Source organism: Scleropages formosus, chromosome 18 (assembly GCF_900964775.1).
Source record: "Scleropages formosus chromosome 18, fSclFor1.1, whole genome shotgun sequence".
Taxonomy (NCBI): domain Eukaryota; kingdom Metazoa; phylum Chordata; class Actinopteri; order Osteoglossiformes; family Osteoglossidae; genus Scleropages; species Scleropages formosus.
Window position 1 is genome coordinate 23,056,326 of NC_041823.1, and position 19,774 is coordinate 23,076,099.

Genomic DNA, 19,774 nt, shown 5'->3' on the forward strand with positions numbered 1-19,774 from the left:
TTATTCACCCATCTACACACCAGAGCAATGTTACAAACACACACACACACACACACACACACACACACACACAATGGGTACTTCAGAGTCATCAATTAACCTGAAACACACAGTGGGAGGAAACGCATGCAGATACTGGGAGAATGTGCACACTTCACACAGACTGAGCAAGGACTGAACCCATGTCCTCTCACACCATCCAAGCTATAATAATTGGAAGAAGTTTATCATTAAGTTGCTTGAGAAAAGTGTTTGCTAAATGAATTAATATGTGTAGGGAAGGATGACGGCCCATAGGTATCACTGAGCAGATCCACTAATCATGGTCTTGTAGGCTGTAACCAGTCGTGAACTTGGTTCGAGTAGCTACAGAAAGTCGATGGAGAGACGTATGCTGGGAACAGTGCGGTGTCGGGTGATGGCGGACTCAACAGATATTGAAGTGGACATGTCTTCAAGAGCAGCAAATGGCTGCGATGTGCGGGAGAATTGAAGACTGGACTCATGTCCTTGCAAAGACTTAGACCACCATGGGATGACGTGAGCGACTCCAGGACATTGTTATTTAAATTGTATGACTGGAAGTAAGACCTCGACAGCCCATGTTTAAACAGTTTACAATTTTTCGAGCTTCGTTTCGGGTAAAAAAAAAAATAATCTAGTGCATTCAAAAGTATGCGCGCACGTAAACTGACTGAAACCGGTCGTCCCGAGCGGGGTCGCGGTGAGCCGGAGCCTAACCCGGCAGCGAGGGGCTGGAAGCACGGCGGGATGCCAGTCCGTCGCAGGGCACCCCAAGAAGCGGGACTCGAACTCTAGACCCACGGAGGGCAGGCACAGGCCAAACCCATTGCGCCACTGCATCCCCCTTCAAAATTATAGTTTTACTTAAAATGCGTAGTACTCTTGTTTCTGAAAACCAATTTGTTCCCCTAAGCGAACTATAATAGGAACTTTGCCCTCTCTACTAATGAGCGCAACCGGAAACATTATAGCGTCGGACCGATTCCTTCTTCCGGTTTGTAGTAAGCGAGGCATGTAGTATAGTTGTCGACTGAATAGGGTAAGTACTGCGATTCATTCTAACGTTGTACTTTTTAAATATGGGCAGTTATTTAATCGTTAAAAGAAACTAATTTCCTTAATTGTAAATCATATCACATGAGATGAGAATGACTACGACAGACGACTAATTTTTTTTTAGCTTCGGAGTTGGTTACAGATATACATGTAAATTAATGGTGCCTGTCTCTCTCTGTGAATCACTGACAGACCTTCAACTAAATTTCTTCTCCTTTCTAGATCACGTACCTTAAGTATCGACATTGACTCCTTCAGGGGAAAAATGACTTTATTTCATTTTGGGAACTGTTTCGCCTTGGCTTATTTCCCCTATTTCATTACCTACAAGTGCAGTGGACTGTGAGTAAAGGTTAAAGAGTAAAAAGCAACTGTTCCACGTAGTAATTCAGTCCGTTGGGAAATAATCTTTTGCAAGTCCCCTTTGCTGTATGTGTGTATAATGTGTACAGTTTGACAATGGGATGAGGCCTTCAAATCCTCTTATGCTCTCTGTCATCATCTGAGCTGCAGTGCTTCAGCAAGGAACCTCATATAACTGAGTAACTTCATACTCATAGTCACAATGTAGGACCAAAAATATTAATTGTACTCAGTGGAGTTAAACAGTAATGCTGGGGACAAATTAGTTGCACCTGTGTTATGAGCATCACTGTTAACTAAGTGGATTGTGCTTTGTGGCAAAAGCTGTGTTTATCACTTATTCCGGACAGCTGACACCCAAATTTTGTGGCAGCTGTAAGACTGCGAGAGACATTGTGTGTGTTTCATCTCTCTCTGTGTGATGTGGCCCTGATTTTCACAGGTCAGAGTACAATGCGTTTTGGAGATGTGTTCAGGCTGGTGCTACCTACCTTTTCGTACAGCTCTGTAAGGTATTAAAAAAAAAAAAAAATCAATGTTTAACTGTAAACTTGTTTTAATGGTATGTTAGTCACTTAATGTTTGTGTTTACTTTCTCTTCTTTAGTGTTTTTTTTTTTTTTTTTTACTTTCCCTGTTCTGGTTCTAAGTATCACCTCTGCAGTTTACCTGCCTGCTCAACCCAGCGTGTTATCTAGAATCTTCCACTCTTTGAAGAGCTGCTATAAATCTTGTCATTTATGTTCTACAGTTAAACATATTTATAACTAAAATAACCCTTCTTGCTGTATTTCAGATGCTGTTCCTTGCCACATTTTTTCCTACTTGGGAAGGTGGTGCTGGTGTGTATGATTTTGTTGGGGTACGTTGTACATTTATACATTATATTGTAATATAATGTATCTTTGCTGTTGTAGTTTCCTGCAACTGTGGCTTGGATTAGACTCTTTCATTCCTGCACAGGAATCCTAGCTACATAAAATAAAGACAAATGGATATTTGCATTTACATTTATTCCTTTACCAGATGTATTTCTCCAGAGTGATGTACATCTTAGAGAAAAGTGCAATGAGTGCATTACATCAACAGAAGAAAAGACTTGCTAACTCATGCTCACACGTGATTCTAAATTAATTTCACAATTATTTGTCACTACATTAACCCAGTATACGTCACATGAGTAACTGCATAAAGGTTTACCCATTAGTCAACATGTTAATTGTAATTGTTAATTTGTACAAACAATGGTAGGCCATTTCATGCCAAATCACCTGTAGAAAGGAATTCTAATACCATCCATCACAGGTCTTGAAGCCTATCCCCCAGATGGTTTATAGTTATGTTGTCAAAGAAAAAAATAAATTTGAGTAAATTCTGTCAAGCTTTACATACCCTTCTACTTGTCAGTTTTGCATAAACAGTACCATCTGCTGGAAAAGTCTGGTTTTGCATCAGTTCTCATGTTATGACCAAAAAACAACTTTTCCATTTACAGTACATTTATTCACTTAGCGGACCCTTTTCTCCAAAGTGATGTACATTTCAAAGAAAATACAATTTTTGCATTACATTAGAAGGAAGAAAGACATAGTTGCAGACTTGGGATTCTTAAGTAATCCTAGTTTTTCTTTCCACTTTATGCACTGATGTTCATCGTATAAGTATGAGTTTCAGTATAAATTTTTTTTTTTTTTTTTTTTTTTTCCCCATGGGGATAAACTTGTTATTGAGACATCTGGTGGGTTGTACAGATGAATTTGAGACTAGTTCTGATTTTACTTCCTACTCACTCAGTTTGGCTAACTGCTTGTTGTGGGCAAGGTCGTGGCAGTACAGAGCTCCTCCCAGTATCACTGAGTACATTGTTGGTGGGTGGGGTACACCCTCATTAGGATGCAGTGTAGCCATACACACATTGACATACTGTGTGCAGTTTGGAGTGTCCAGACCTGAACTCCATGTCTTTGGACTGTGGGCGGAAACCTACTCAAACACAGTAAGAGCATGCAGGAGCCACACAGGACAAGAGTTAGATTTGAAACTGCATCAGTTCCTATTGTAGTTACAGAAATTCTATTTCATTCAAATAAATTTTATAATTGTGGAATTTTGAGGCATGAGTGAGGATTTCATTTATTTATTTATTTATTTATTTATTTTATTTTTTTTTTATCCTTCTAGAGAACCAGAACTGGTCCAAGTCAGAGATTTAGTTTTGTATATAAAGAAAAAAAAACTCAAAAATTCTGAATATCTGACTTGTTGAAATGTATTTAATTTTTAATTTTCCACAGTTTAATATTTTAAAATTTTAGAATATTTATCATTTTTTCAAATTTCTACAAGGCCCAACACCTTGTGATGGTCCCCAGTGATTTTAATATGAAATTACTAGGTCTCAAATATGTAAGTTTCATGGGTGAAGTGACAAAAGGCAGGATGTAGGGAAATTAATTTTAATATTTCACATAACATTTTACTGAAATCAAAGCACCTATATAATTTCTCCAAATTTTCATAAATCTCAATTGTTGTGCGTGGCTTCTGTATAGAATGTGTTAAAGGGTATAGGAATGGAATAAAAGTTACTGGATAACTTGAGACTGAAATATCATTTAATTAAGATAAAATCCAGTGGGTTACTACCTAGTGCATGGTCTTCAATAGAAAAATCCACATTAAAATTTCTGTACATCTTCATGTTTGACAGTAAATTATAATTAAAGTTTTATTACATATCAGAGATTCCATCTTTCTGATGAAGTGTATTAGATATAAATGTGTTCACATTTGTATCAGTTTTTTTCCTCTGTAATTGTTTGTTTACAGGAGTTCATGAAGACCACTGTTGATCTAGCTGACCTTCTTGGGCTCCACCTTGTCATGTCCAGGAATGCTGGAAAGGGAGAATACAAGATAATGGTGGCAGCCATGGGCTGGGCTACTGCTGAGCTGGTCATGTCTAGGTACAGTTTTTTTTTCCAGCTAGCTTTCTTAATACCAAGGTCTGCAATATGTTACCACATGTAGTATATAACAGGCAATAAAAGTTTTGCTAATTGAACTTTTAAAGCCAGCAATAATTCCAATATAAAATTATTGATAAAAAGGTGGTCTAACAGATATTTCAGCGTAATTTAGTATTAAGGTGTTTAGGATTTTTTTTTTATATAGATATACTGAAATTTCTCAATTTACAAAAATAATCTATTACTGAAAATGGTGCTGATACTGAAATTTTGGATACCAAAAGCCTATTTCCCATTGTTTCAAAATAAATAATTGGACTGGGAAAATAATAATGCGTTCCCAGACGGTCCAGAAACCTCAAATGAGTTTTCACAAAAACACTGTAAAACACCAACATAACTATCAACCCATGATTTCAGCATGATATAAAACACATTTATACATTTAGCAGATCCTTTTTCTTTCCAAACCCAGGCATATCTTAGAAAACAATACAGAGGTACGTTACACAAAACGACTGAGACATAGCCATGGGAATCACTTCATGATTGTCTAAACTTTAATAAGGTATTAACAGGTATGTTTCCAGGCAGCAGGTGTAGGAAAGTGTCTGGTAGACAGCACCAAATGTTCAATAATGAAATTTACAATGTTTTTTTTTTTTTTTTTTTTTTTTTTTTAAAGGGCAGACAACAGTTGACAATAAATAAGGCAATTTAATGAACTTACTGTATTCACTGAGTGAAGAGAAGAACAGTTGACTGTGAGTTGTGGGTGGATGAGGCAGGAGTTTTGGCAGTCATTCTTGTACTGCCACTACACAAATGTGGACACAAAGCAAACAGGAAACAGCTGATGGTACACTAGTGCCAACTGCAGTACATTACTGCACTTCTGACTTTTGCGTGATGCACGGCTTCAAAATTTTTTGGGCCTGTTTTGGATAAATTTCGTTACGTAGTTTTTTTTTTTAAAATTGTGGAAATTGAAAATTGTCTGTCAAAAGCCAAGAGTCATTGTACTGAAGTTTCAGATAGTTTGTACAGTAAATTATGGGATGCCTGTGTTTATTTCTTGTGAAATTAAGGTTTTATGTGCCACATCTGTGACTGGCCTCAAAATCCAGCTGACATGGCTTTAATATGTGTGCACTGGAGCCCAAGAAGAGAGTCTTGGAATTACTTTCCCATCCTGTTTGACATTTATAATGACAACTGCCCTTATGTGTTTGAAGGATAGGGGGGAAAAAAAGGCATGTTGTGAAAGTTAGATTTATGCACTAATCCTCACGTATTTAATACGTTTTCCACCAGGTGCATTCCTTTGTGGGTTGGGGCCCGGGGAATTGAGTTTGACTGGAAGTATATTCAGATGAGTTTCGACTCCAACATCAGTCTAGTAAGTGCTCTCCACCCTTTGAGGAGGCTGGGGACCAGCAGAGAAAATGTTACCACTCTGCTAGGGTAGAATTCTAAGGGGATTGTTGAAAATCTGCATTATTTTCTCTCTACACAGGTGCATTACATTGCCATGGCGGCAGTGGTGTGGATGTTCACACGATATGACCTGCCAAAGAGCTTCCGCCTGCCTGTTACGGTTTTGCTGGGACTATGTGTCTACAAGGCGTTTTTGATGGAGTGAGTAGCCACATCAAAACTTGTCAAATCTCGGATTCCCAGACAGCCCTTTGAGGCATTAAATTAGTAGTTGATTATCTTCAGCTGTTTATACTTGAGAAATTGAATGTGCCTTATGTAGAACATTGTCATTTTTAATTTTACATAGAACATAAACAGCAGATAAAAACTTTCTCAGAATTTTACACTCCCTGATTAACAGTGAACATTTAATTATAAAATAAAGAATAAACCAAAGACCAGAAATTGTATCTTATTTATTAAAAACCCATGTTTACATACAATGGCTGATCGTAGAAATCTTAAAATTATTAATCTTCAAATATATGAGCATTTTAAGTTTTACAATATTATTTGAATTGTGTTTTTTTTTCCCTGAAATTTCTGCATGTTGCTGAGCAGAAGTTTTTACAGTTCATGCTTGATATTCACATTTACAATTATTTATTTAGCTGACATTTTTTGCCAAAGTGACTTACAATGTTAAAGTACCTGCAGTTATTTAATTGTTTATACAGTCAGGTAATTTTACTGGAACAATTTAGAATAGGTATCTTGCTCAAGGGTACTACAGCCAGAGGTGAGATTTGAACGTGCAGCCTTTGGAGCCAAAGGCAGCAGCTGTAACCACTACACTATCAGCTGCTCTAATTGTGGTTGAGTAATAACAAGATGAGGAGTGTTGCATAGTTCAAAGTTAATGAAAAAGTTAAAGGTTTTTACAAAGTATTTATTCATAGATATGTACAGGTTTATCATTGAGCTGTTATTGTAGGTGGGAGTGTGTGCCAACGTTAGTGTTTTTGTTTCCAGTAGAGGTCACTAATGAAATGTAACACCCCAAGTTTAGGCACTGTCAGTCTGTACTTGGGAACACCTTATTTGCAGAAATGAATGTTTCCAGATGTTCCTAGGAGCCACTGAGTATTGCCAATATTGATTTAGGCATTTTTCCTAAACACCGTGAAATTGGCCTCCCTACAAACAGCACAAATGAAAAAACCTTATGATTTGTCAGTACTACATTTGTGCTGTAAAAATTAGAATTTGTGCTGTAGCAGTTCTTGAGATATTAACACTTATTTATTTCGGAAGTGATGTCACCCCAGCCCCCCATAACAATGCAGGAACTCAAATTCGGGCTCATTTGTTTGTGCTACATTTGTGCTTATTTGTGTTGTTTACACCACGGTTCTACCTCCTTTGGTTCTGGAGATATACATTGTTGTTTACATGTCACATGACCTTACTCCAGCCCCCCCCCAATACCGGAGAAAGTCAGATTCGGGCTCATTCATTAGTGCAACATATGTGTCGGTGTGCCATTTGAATCTCTTTTACTTTTTATAAATATAAAAGATAGTATTTCATGTGACATCACCAAGAACAGTGAAGTTAGCCCCCCTGTAAACAGCACAAATAAAGAAATGTATATTTTTCGTCAGTTGTGTTGTTTACACCACGGTTCTACCTCCTTTGGTTCTTCTTTTTTCTGGGGCAGCACGTTAGCACAGCAAGTAGCGCTACTGTCTCACAGCACCTGGGTGGTGCGAGAGAACGTGGTTTGATCCCCGTTCAGTCTGTGTGGAGTTTGCATGTTCTCCCCGTGTCTGCATGGATTTCCTACAGGTACTCCGGTTTCCTTCCACAGTCCAAAGACATGTTGTTCAGGTTCCCCCATAGTGCCTGAGTGACAGAGAGAGTGCGTTTCACTGATGTATGGATGAGTAGTGTATCTAACAGTGTAAGTCACCTTGGGGAATAAGGTGTGTGGGCTAGTAGCACTACATAGTATCCATTGTAAGTCGCTGTGGAGAGAAGTGTTTGCTAAGTGAATAAATGTAAATGTCTTTACGTGGCATGTGACCTCACTCCATCCCCCCACAGTACTGGAGAAAGTTGAATTTGGGCTCATTTATTAGTGCAACATTTGTGCCATTCGAACCAACTTCGCGGTTCCGAGTGATGTCATGTGAAACACTATCCTTTATATTTAATAAAGTAAAAGAGATAGGACCACAGTTTGAACGTCATAAATCGGCACAAATGTAGCACAAACGTATGAGCCCCAATTCGAGTTCCTGTGGTGTTGTGGGGGGCTGGAGTGACATCACTTCCGAAATAAATAAATGTTAATATCTCAAAAACTGCAATGACAAAAATTCAAATTTTTACGGTACAAATGTAGCACTAATGAATCATAAGGTTTTTTTCATTTGTGCTGTTTGTAGGGGGGTAAATTCACTGAGCTTTTTTCCTACTACTCCTTTTGACTTCAGAAGTCTTCTAGCTGAAAAATATTAATAGGACTTTGTGCCTGCCTTTCATGTTTGAGATTGCCTACAGGTATCCAATAATTTTGAAATCTTGGCACTGTGAAAAGCACTTTAATACCTTTCTTTAATTTTTGTTGGTACTTCATGATGGAGCTTGACATCCTCTAGATCTTTTCTCACTGAGATGTCCTACCTTTTTCAACTTCAGTGCAGGCACCTTTATCTAAGGAAACGGATATGTTTTAGGACTTTATGATTACTTAAATCAGTGCTTCATAACACCAGTCCAGTATTTCCTGTTACTGCCTGCCAGATGTCATTCCTAACCTCACTGTTAACCTTTTGCAAGGGGTATTCTTCAAATTCTTCACTTGTTTTTCCTCAGATGTGTCTTTTGTGGTGTATGCAAAAAGGTACATGAGGATTTTTCTGTAGGCAACACTGTGCCGTGGATCTATGTATGACTCCTCCGGTGTCAGCAAATACCCCCTTTTCTGCAGGCTCTTGGAAATGATGCATGGGTTCTGACAATGGAAATATCAGGCTGGAAGCATTTAGATATTCTTTGTAAGAGTCAAGTTTTAAGTGTGCTGCTTTCAGGAGCCTTTAGTTGTTAAGTCACAACATCCTAAGAGTTTAGATGAGTATTTACTGAACTCTAAAATGATCTGCATCTGACTTTATTTCAGGCCTAAGTAGTCAGTAACCATTTGAGGAAGATTGCCCAAACTTCTGCATGTGCAACATTAACAGTTTTTTTTTTTTTTTTTTTTTTTTTTTTTTCCCCTCCAGTCTGTAAAACTCTGCCAATAATGAGTAACTGTGCAACACAATGCACAGAAATACTATGTCTTAACACAAGTGTTGTAAGATGCAAAACTGTCATCTTTTCACTTGGTGGGACACTGAATTTGACCAAGGGTGTACAGATATCTGCATACAGCTGTGTAAAAGCTGAGGGTGAACCCCCCCCCTCCCTTACAAAAATTCAACTTTGCTTGTAAATCTTAAAATAGGTTGGTGGCTACTGTTGGCATATTGCACGTTTTGTATAGTTCTGAGATGTACCTCTGTTTGGAGAAAAGTGTCTACTACATGAATAAATAGGTATAAAATAGTAGTGCTTCCAACTAATTTGTACTCTAAATATTAAATCTGTGCAGAATTGTAAATTTTTCAAAATATAATGAAATAAAGTGAAATTAATGTTTTTACCTCTATTCAAAATGTAGATGTAAAAATTAGTCTTCTGTAGTGCTGGGAAACAGTAGGGAAGAAAAAAGCCTGTGGTGCAGGGTGAGCTGTTAAGGTTTATGTTTGCTGTTACAAATGTGTAATTCAGAAAAGTTTTGAGGACTCCTTTCAATAAAAGAAATTAAATTTTTTGAGAAACAAACCATGAAAAATTAAAACCGCATTAAAAATATAGACAGGCATAAGGCTTGTGTTCATTTGCAGGACAAGTGACCTCTTCAATGAGTTGTGCATATTTGTCAAATTGAAAAAATTATTCTGAAACTATATGTATTCATTTCATGTATAATTTACCTGGATCTTTTCCATGGAACATTCCAGCTGTAATGTTCTTCAGTTAAAAGATATCATATCGTTTGCTTTTATGAGGATTCTTTAAACCATAACAGTAGATAACCTGGCAGGTATTTTGTTTGCAAATTTTTTTTTTTTCAAACTTACTGAACACAAAATTAACTGGCAGTTAAAGCATGACTAGATTAAGAGAAGTAATGATAAATAAATGCCACATAGTCTAGTGTCGTGTAATGCATTTCACAGACACGAACGTCTACGACCGCTCGTCATAGCCCGGCAACACAGGCCCAAAGCTGGGGGCGGGGGGTGGGACACACCCTGGACAGGACGCCGGTCTGCCGCAAGGCACCCCAAGCAGGACTCAAATTCCAGACCCACCACAGAGCAGGCTCCGGCAAAACCCGCTGCACTACCACGCCCCCACCCCTATAATGCATTTACGAAATATTTAAAATGGTCATCCCTGAGACATGAATGTTTGACTTACAAATATGTGTGTTTTGGAAGAACGATATTTAATACCACTTCTCTATTTACATTTAAAAAAGGGAAATTATGAAAAGCACTGGGGGATAGGGGGCACATGTCTGGCTAGCATTTCCCCACTTACCATCTGCTTTTTAGCTGTTTGTTCATATAGTCCAACATCACTACGCCAAGTAAAAAAAAAAAATGGGGAAACATGTTAAAATGGGGATGTGCACAAGCACCCACACGTGAACTTAAATACAGCGCTAACAATTTAGACTCACTAGGTCATTGTAAGCATGTCTTTTGGAGGAAAGGCCCCTGAACAAGCAGAGAACAAATGCAACACTGACGGAGTGGGGATCAAACCCGTTTTGAATCATGCAGGCCAGGTGCTGTGGAACACATCAGTTTGTTCATTTATGTTTATTCACTTAGCAGATGCTTTTCTCCAAAGCGGCTTACAAGGAACTCTATGTAGTGTTACTAGTCCATACACCTTATTCACCAAGGTGACTTATACCCCTAGATACACTCCTTACAACGAGTCACTCATCCATACATCAGTGGAACACACTCTCTTTGTGTCACTCACACACACTATGGGGGAACCTGAACAGCATGTCTTTGGACTGTGGGAGGAATCAAACCCACGTTCTTTTGCACCATGCACGAGAACAGTGTTCATGGCATATGAGTCTTTGGTTGTCATCTCTTAAAGTGAAATGCCACTTTCCAATGCCCTGTGTGTTCACTAACCTTTGTTTGTCTCTGCTGATTGTCTCATTCATGCTGACACAAATTTCTGCCTCTCCTCCGCAGGTTATTTGTTCATGTCTTTGTGCTCGGAAGCTGGACAGCTCTCCTGGTCAAGGCTGTGTTGACGGGTGCCATCTCCCTCTGCTCGCTCTTCCTCTTTGTCAGTCTTGTGCACAGCAACTGAAGAAGGCAATCGACGTGCTCCAGCCACAGACATCCTTTTGACTGTGATGTAGTAAACACCGACACAAAAAGGGCCAATATAGGTCCTTTAATTGTACAAAAAATTTTTATTTTATTTTATTAAGTCCTTTGTGTCTTTAGATACTCTTTTTGCGTGTTGGCTTTTTAGAGTACCGATTGAAAGACAGTACAAGGCTGCTGGCACCTCTCCTTAGTGATTAAATTCATGTAACGTCAATAGGCTGCACAAATTAAAAGTCTTACATTTCCTGGCATGCCCTGTTCATATGCTGAAAACGTTCTCAGGTCTTTCTGCCTTCACTCATGGTGTGGTTTTATTGGTCGAACGTTTTAAAAGGTGAAATGGAATACTGTTGGAGCACTGGCACACAATAGCCTACTTTGTGCCAGTTGTGTGGTCATGCAGAGGAGATTCTTTTAGTGAAGAGCGCCATTGAAATTCCCAGACATTTAAATGGATTAGTTGGAGCCTTTTGTGAAGCCATTCATGCTGAAAACGATGCTATTGTTCAGCTAGCCACCTGTCAAACGCAACCAAAATGTAAATTCTCCCTGCAGTTATACATTTACACTTATTTACTTAGCAGATACTTTTCTACAAAGCAATTTCTAGTGAACTCTATGTAGTGTTATCAGCCCACACACCTTATTCACCAAGGTGAATTACACTGCTAGATACACTACTTACAATGGGTCACTTCATACATCAGTTCCAACGCTCTCTCTGTCACTCACACACACTGTTGGTGAACCTGAACAATATGTCTTTGGACTGTGGGAGGAAACCCATGCTGGAATGGGGGTAACATCCAAACGCCACGCAAACTGAGCAGGGATTGAACCCACATTCTCTCACCACCCAGGTGCTGTCAGACAGCACCACTACTCACTGTGCCACCAAAACTCATTTACCACACTGCAGTTTAGCAAAACTGTTGCTGGTGTGGTTTAAACAGTATTTCGTGGTTGTGTCATGCAGTAGTTGTCCCCAAAGGAAGTGCAATACACAACACATTGATGTGCAACCTTAGTCTGCTGTCCATGTTTAACCACACGCTGCTCTACTTCCTCACATTCTTAATTGCTAAACCCCCATCGACATTTATTGTGTTGCTGCTGTTAATTGTCAAAATTGTGCACCACTGATGAGTGATTTCCTTCTCGTCCTGGCTGTCATGACATTCACTGATCCATTAAAACCGTTTTGAAATCTTCTCGAAGGATCAGTACTTTGAGTCCATGCAAAAATGGCACAACCTTTCTTTAGGCAGTGGTGTTTTTACAGTTGTGCTTTTGACTTTTCACTTAGGATCCCTTCATGCTGTCTTGGACACACCTATGCACGTTGTAAAAGGAATGCCTTTACTGGGTTCCAGGTAAAGGTGACAAATGTAAGATGAGTGGAATAACCACAGCTTGCTTTACTGTATGACTCTATGTGCATAATTCTGTCAGACTGGCTGTCCTTGGTGTCCAAGTCCTCATCTTGTACATTAAAGGAGCTCCTGAATAATGAGCCTTTGGCTGTGTGTGTGTGTGTTACACACCCCTCACTTTTCTAACAGCTACTGTGACTTTTAGGCCAAAAAGTATCACGTTAAAAATTAATTTGTGATTTTATACAGGTAGGAGTTTTGCGTGGTCCTTTTAAGCCACGTGCATAGACAGACGTGCAGGAAGGCTGTGTGTGTGCGTGCCATTTAAGGAGTAAAACACGACTTTGTCATGAGGGTGCACACACTCGTGTACTTACAGGTATTTTACTATTCTGTGTGTTTGTTGAAGGCATGAGAAAAGGAGCAGTTTTGTGCAAAACCTGAACAGGTGTGTAAAATTTATTTTTTATTTATTTTTTTTTTATAGTGCTCTTCTCACGCGGTGACACAGAGCGCTTTAACACAGGCATACAGCAAGAAAAATTGATCCAAACAAAGAAGACAGTCAACTAATGGCTACCATAATGAAGAACTTATTATAGAGCTACAAGTATACCTACTGGCCACTGGGGAAAGGAACAAAAACTCCCAACTGAAGGTTGAGGGAGAAAAAAAACCTCTGGGGGTCCATGGGCCAGTGGTTGCCCACCCCTCCTGGGCATTCTAGAAAGTAACGATTTGTAAGTCAGTGTTTAACAAGTAATTATAATGTTGATAAATGGCATCTTGGATCCCCAGCTCAGCATGGAACGTCTCTATCGTCACAGCAGATGGACATCATCCTCTTGTCAGCAAGGGATTCGTCTGTCACCACCGGCCAGCCTCCTCAGGTTGGTAAAATGGAAGTGAAGAGTTGTGTCAGTGACACCCAGATCCCTGGGAGGAGATAGTGGGGGTAGGGGCGTGTGTTGAGCCTGCTGTGTGTGTGAGCTCAGCCCTCTATTCCCTGAACATCTTTCTGTCTCTCACACTCAGACAGGCAGGCAGGCAGGGCAGTGACCTTTAAAAGCACAGCATGAGCTCTGTGCTTCACACACCTGAGCAGGGTGGCGATCATCCCATGGAGCACTCCAATTACCTTGTTTACCATGGTCTCCTGCTGCCGAGGGCCGTGCATTCCCAGGACAGCCTACAGTACGCGGAGAATTTCCAGGTTCAGGATGAGGACATCTTTGTAGTTACTTATCCCAAATCAGGTGAGAGAAAAGGAGCTCTAGCCTCTGCCTGTGTGTTACTACTACTAGTATGTGTGCAAGCCTCGCTCCTCCATGAGTCACAAACGTGCCAGTGCTTGTTTGTAACAGAAACTCCGCGTCGCCGTGTTTTTGACAGCGGAGCGGCCAGACACACACACACACACACACACACACACACACACACACACACACACACATACATACATACATACATACATACATACATACATACATACTTGGGGCGCGCGTGCCCGCGGAGTACCGGTCGGAAACGCAGCTGCCAAGTGTCCGCGAGGCTCTTCTTCGTGCTCTACGTACCGCTTTCCGTTGCCGCGGTTCTGCAGCAGTTGCGAATTAGTTACTGGTCGACGCCGGGGGATATCGGATCAACCGTAGTCCCTGGTTCGACGCCAACATGGAGGAGAGTGACAAGTACCTACTTTACCGAGGCTTGTTAATGCCCCGGCACACGCACTCGAGAGAGAGCCTCAAGTTCGCCGAGGAGCTCCGGTTCCAGGACGGGGACGTACTCGTGTGCACTTACCCAAAGTCTGGTAAAATACTTTTTGAAACAAGAAAAAAAAAAACCTGAACATGCTATGTGAGATGGATATGAATATTTCATTGTGTACTTTATAATTTATTTAGGTTTTGAGAGAAAAAAACGGGTGTTTCGTTACACGAAAGAGCACATTTTTGGAGCCGGGCCAGACGACACGAACGTCGGTGCGGGGACGTCGCGCCTTTCCCGCGCTGCCTGCCAACGAGCGAGTCTCTCCGGGCTTTCACAATAACCTCCTGTTCGCCGCGTCGGATAAACGCAGAACTGCTTGTGCTTCTAGTCAGTCTTTGGGGTGTCTGATCGGACGTGAGAGAGCGGGGACGAGAAGCCTTGGCTTGGAAAGGGAAGGGTCCCTCTCCGCACGAACCTCCTCGGGAAGGTCATGGGTTTCCAAACTGGCCGTTTGTGAGAGCAGAGGAAGTCGCGTAAAAATCAGTCCCGCAAAAGACCGCGGTGCTTTTGCCTGTCAGATCAGTGTCAGTGGTGAAGCAGAATTCTGAATTGTTCCGCTATCCGTACCGTGCTGGAGAACCTACAGATGCGCCACGGCTCAGCGCCAATATTCATTCTTCACTCCAAAGCCATTCGCCTTCATCCTCCAAAGCAGCTTACACTTATTTACCCGTTTATACAGCTGCCTCATTTTTTCCTAAGAGCCTTGCTCTTGCTCTAATGACCTGCAGTGTACCTCCTCTTGTCACTCAGAACTGCTGAATCTCTGTCCACGTTTAAAAGGGGTCTTAAAACTCATCTCTTCCGGACTCACTTCGCCCATGATCTCTTAAGTTCGTGTAAGGTGTAAATGTTCATGCATTATAACTGTAAGATTATACTTGGATAAACCTTTACAAAGCTGCTCCTGTAATGTAGTGTAAATGTTTATATATGTATCTCAAAAAATTACTATGAAGGTGATTTGGAATCGCAGATACTTGTGCAGCTACTTGTGTGATGAATATTGGTTCATATGGTGGAAAGAAACTAACCACACTTAAGAATCACATGTCTGCATCTATGACTCTTTCTGCTAATGTAGTGAACACGTTGTATTTTCTATGAGGTGTATGTCGCTTTGGAAAAAAGTGTCTGCTAAATGTATAATAAATGTACATGCACATGTAAATGTACAGTACTGCTATTTACTGTTGTTTACCTCTTTATAGAGCTGGGTGATTTTTGCTGGATCAGTTTAAGGCAAGTGCCTTACTTAAGGGCACTGCAGCAAGAAGTGGGATTGAACTTGTGACCCTCTGTTCCAAAGGCAGCAGCTGAGAAAACACTGCTAGCCCTGTCATTGACAGTTTGCATGACTTGAGAACGTGTTGACAGAAGTTGTGTTCTCTGCCAGGTACCACATGGATGCAAGAAATTATTCCGTTGATTCTTAGTGGAGGGGACCTGACCCCAGTGCATACAATCCCCAACTGGGATCGGGTTCCTTGGCTGGAAGAGACCCGGACATCCCTGGTCATAGATAAGATGAGGTGTCCTCGTGTTTTTGTCACCCACCTGCCATACCACCTCATGCCTCGTTCTTTCTTCTCCTCCAAAGCCAAGGTAAAGGCCTTGTAACATGGATGAGATTCTTCACTTATCCATGTTCTTTTGACATACATAACAAAGCACATTCTTTCTCTGTTAGGTGATCTATGTCACCCGCAATCCAAAAGATGTTGCAGTTTCATCCTTTTATTTCCATAAAATGGCCAGCTTTCTTGACGACCCTGGTCTTTTCGATAAATTCCTGAACAAGTTTCTTTCTGGGCAGGGTAAGAGAAAGAAAAGTGGTTTGAAAGTTACCATGATAATGGTAGTTACTTTTATTCCCATTATTATTTCACAACAAATGTCTTTTGTGTGTTTTTTTTTTTTTTTATGTTTAGTACTTTTTGGGAAGTGGACAGATCATGTGAAATGTTGGAGGAACCTAGATCTTGGAGACAGAATCCTGTACATCACTTATGAAGAGATGTTGCAGGTACGTAGCTAACACAGGATTTTAAAAATAAATCTGTCGCTGTACTACGTGTACACTCTTCTTCCTTTTGTTATTGGACCGCCTTTCACCAAAGTGGCTCAGAGCACAATTTAATCTGATGAGTCGTCATCTGGGAGTTTTCAGTCATAGCTCTTGAGGATTTCTCAGGACTCAAAAGAAGCTGAGCATATTCCACAGCTCAAAAATGTGCTCATTCACAGCTTGATGAGAGTTTCCACCATCTCTTCTTGAAAGGATTTAAAATAACCGTAGTTTGGTTTCAAGTCTTTGTGTTTCATTACTGTGACATGTACTGGCCATCTTAGGCCATTGCCGGTGACAAGGGTCAAATAACTGGGTCACATACTAAAACATGTGCAGCGTTCCTCATCTTGTTGTTGGGACTTATTGTTGTTTTCATTAGACTTACATAAAAATATTGAAAGGTCAATGGAACATTTGTGTTACTAGTAATATTAACAGTGCTGCTGCCTTACGGTAGAGCAAAGTGGTCAAATAAACATGCACTTTTTTTATAGTATCTGTGTTAATGCAGCATTAGGGGAACATGGTGGCACAGTGGACAGTCCTGTTGTCTCACAGCACCTGGATGGTATCAGAGAACCTGAGGTCAGAACTTGAGTTCAATCCATGCTCAGTGTGGAGTTAACATATTTTCACATTTTAGAAGCCAAGGACATCTGGGCTTCTCCCAATTGCCACCGCGACCCTAGAAGATCAGGCACTCAAGAAAATGGATGGATGAATGGATGAATGGATGGATGGAACGTTTGTGTCTTTGAAAATTTGTGACCGGGACATTCATAACATGAAGTGCATATGTATTTCTGTATTTTAAGTTACTGTCCATCTTCAGAACAATGCACTGTATGGGAGGAAGAAAGAATGAAAGTCAAAGTTAGATTTTAAAAACACAAAATTGTTTATGATACTCAAAAGCAACATTTGCACAAGAGCCTTGCTTTGCACATTTTGGGTGAGGGAGGATCCAACTTTTGATCACGTGTCTGATTTATAAGGTAGATGTCATAACTCTATGCCGGTATCTCTTCTGAAGGCAGGTTTCTCAAATATTTGTGCATGTACACACAGGTATGTCTGTGTATATTTGTGGGTATGTAGTTCCATTTTTAAATTGTTTTAAACGTAGATTTTTGTACTTTTTATTTTAATCTTTTTAAATTTTTTTTACCCACAAATAAATATATAAATAGGGCATTGTCTATTTTTCCTGAAATCCGTTCCACAGAGATTGTGCATCAATTAACTTTTAAATTGAACAAAAATTATTTATTTTTCTTGTATGACAATTTCCATATATTTTTAAAATAACTTTTAAAAACCACTGGCATGTATATAAAATAATTTTTAGTGTTTTTACTTATTTTCATGTTTTTTTGGCATTATATTTCATTAATCTCTGTACACTACAGTGTAAATTCAGTACAGTATTAATATAATCTTATTGACACAATCTGTGATTTCCAGTATATCCAGACAAAAAAGTAACTTCACTGTACACTGACTCCTCATGTTATGAACACTGGAATTAAACATTTTTAAAGGTATACTGAACTGTATTTATTTTCAATATGTATTTTTGTTGCAAATGCAATTCTGTTAATGCACACAGTTACCAGCTGACAGCTTTTCAAATGCTGTAAACTAGATGCCAAACCTAGTCATAGTCAGAATAATTGTGCAGTTAGTCGTTTTTAAGGTGTTACTTTGAAAACATAATTGTGAAGTTGTTAAAAATGTGCATTTGATCCAGGGCCAGTATTAATCCAACGCCTGCAGGCATCTCGGATCTAGACTGTCATGTATTCCTTTCTTACAGGACTTGAAAGGAGCCCTGGTCCGATTCTCACGGTTCCTGAATCGAGAACTGACTCTCGAGGCACTGGAAAAAGTGGCCGAGCACTGCTCCTTCAACAACATGAAGAACAACACAATGTCCAACTACTCTCTTGTGCCAGAAGACATAATGGACAGCAGCAAGTCACCCTTCCTCAGGAGAGGTATGAAGAAGTGTAGAACTCCATTTACTGTCTGAGCTGCTTTTCGTGTACGACACCATGAGAGCCACATAAGTGTAGGAATGTTAATCTCTCCAATTGCTCAATGAACAAGGGGGATAAGGCACAGAAGCTTAACTGGACAGGCAAAGTATAAAAACCCAGTGGTAAGACATGAAATTGAAAGAGACATGAAACAGAAAATATTTTGATAAAGATGATAAAGGGATTTTTTTTCATTTTTAGGAGTTTCTGGTGACTGGAAGAACCATTTTAGTCCGGAACAGGAAGCTAAATTCTCAGCTGTCATAAAGGAAGAAGTGAAGGGGACCTCTTTTAAGTTCCCCTGGGATGAAGAATGAGCACATTTAAACAAGAGCAGCAACTTCAGGAGCAGACAGTATAAAATAATAAAGTATATTCATATAGACAGTTTGTAGAAGAACACACACACACACATTTTCAGAACCGCTTGTCCCATACGGGGTTGCAGAGAACCGGAGCCTACCTGGTAACACAGGGCGTAAGGCCGGAGGGGGAGGGGACACACCCAGGAGGGGACACCAGTCCATCACAAGGCACCCCAAGCGGGACTCGAACCCCAGACCTACTGGAGAGCAGGACTGTGGTCCAACCCACTGTGCCACCGCACCCCCTGTAGAAAAACACAATACTTATAAAAATAAGGGAATTCCATGTACTTCAAATTGAATTCTTTGACTTCAGTGATTTAACAAGCCAAACACAAAGCAGATGTGATTGTGTGAAACTTCCCAGTTGAAAAAAAGGTTTAATTTTTCCATAAGAAATTCTTAAGAACATGTTGTGTTTTATAGGGGGTGCGATGGTGCAGCAGGCTCAGCTGGGTCCCACTTGGGGTGCCTTGCAATGGACTGGTGTCCAGTCCTGGGTGTGTACCTTGCGCCCTGTGTTGCCAGGATAGGCTTCAGCTCGCCACGACCCTGCTGGGGACAAGCAGTTTCAGACATTGTGTTTTTACACATTATTTATCCATTTAATTTCATCTTCAAAAATGGTTTTCTATCACAATTGTGTTGTTGTACTCATTCATTGTTTATAGAAGGCCATGTAACGTGTAAAAAATGACTTTTTAACCTTGAGGCCAGAAACTTTTTATATTTAAAGAATGGAAAATAAGCAGTTGAACACACAATTTTACATATGTCCTGCTTCATGAAACATTGAACAAATTCAGTAAATTATGGGGGAAAAATGAATTTCTCGTTTTCATTTCC

The 19,774-nt window shown here is 40.0% G+C and overlaps 2 protein-coding genes across 3 annotated transcripts; both read left to right on the plus strand.

Moving 5' to 3' along the window:
• The first annotated feature begins 1,002 nt into the window (after positions 1-1,002).
• tmem147 (transmembrane protein 147) lies at positions 1,003-11,932 on the plus strand. Its single transcript, XM_018726931.2, has 8 exons — positions 1,003-1,063; positions 1,303-1,422; positions 1,886-1,955; positions 2,239-2,304; positions 4,272-4,408; positions 5,726-5,810; positions 5,928-6,049; positions 11,167-11,932. The coding sequence occupies exons 2-8, from the start codon at positions 1,346-1,348 to the stop codon at positions 11,285-11,287; spliced, it is 678 nt and encodes a 225-aa protein (XP_018582447.1). The 5' UTR covers positions 1,003-1,063; positions 1,303-1,345; the 3' UTR covers positions 11,288-11,932.
• Positions 11,933-13,715: 1,783 nt separating this feature from the next.
• Positions 13,716-18,983, plus strand: sult2st3 (sulfotransferase family 2, cytosolic sulfotransferase 3). Of its 2 annotated transcripts, none has more exons than XM_018726926.2 (6): positions 13,716-13,939; positions 15,850-16,058; positions 16,144-16,270; positions 16,385-16,479; positions 18,341-18,521; positions 18,765-18,983. In XM_018726926.2, the coding sequence occupies exons 1-6, from the start codon at positions 13,759-13,761 to the stop codon at positions 18,878-18,880; spliced, it is 909 nt and encodes a 302-aa protein (XP_018582442.1). In that variant the 5' UTR covers positions 13,716-13,758; the 3' UTR covers positions 18,881-18,983. The 2 variants fall into 2 exon arrangements, with proteins under 2 accessions (XP_018582442.1, XP_018582443.1); XM_018726927.2 differs by lacking the exon at positions 13,716-13,939 and adding an exon at positions 14,121-14,493.
• The last annotated feature ends 791 nt before the right edge of the window (positions 18,984-19,774 follow it).

Coding starts and splice junctions, on each gene's coding strand:
- tmem147 (XM_018726931.2), top strand. CDS start 1,346: ATGACTTTATTTCATTTTGGGAACTGTTTCGCCTTGGCTTATTTCCCC. Junction 1,956..2,238: donor TTTTCGTACAGCTCTGTAAG/GTATTAAAAAAA, acceptor GCTGTATTTCAG/ATGCTGTTCCTTGCCACATT. Junction 4,409..5,725: donor GCTGAGCTGGTCATGTCTAG/GTACAGTTTTTT, acceptor GTTTTCCACCAG/GTGCATTCCTTTGTGGGTTG.
- sult2st3 (XM_018726926.2), top strand. CDS start 13,759: ATGAGCTCTGTGCTTCACACACCTGAGCAGGGTGGCGATCATCCCATG. Junction 13,940..15,849: donor AGTTACTTATCCCAAATCAG/GTGAGAGAAAAG, acceptor GTTCTCTGCCAG/GTACCACATGGATGCAAGAA. Junction 16,271..16,384: donor CAAGTTTCTTTCTGGGCAGG/GTAAGAGAAAGA, acceptor TTTTATGTTTAG/TACTTTTTGGGAAGTGGACA.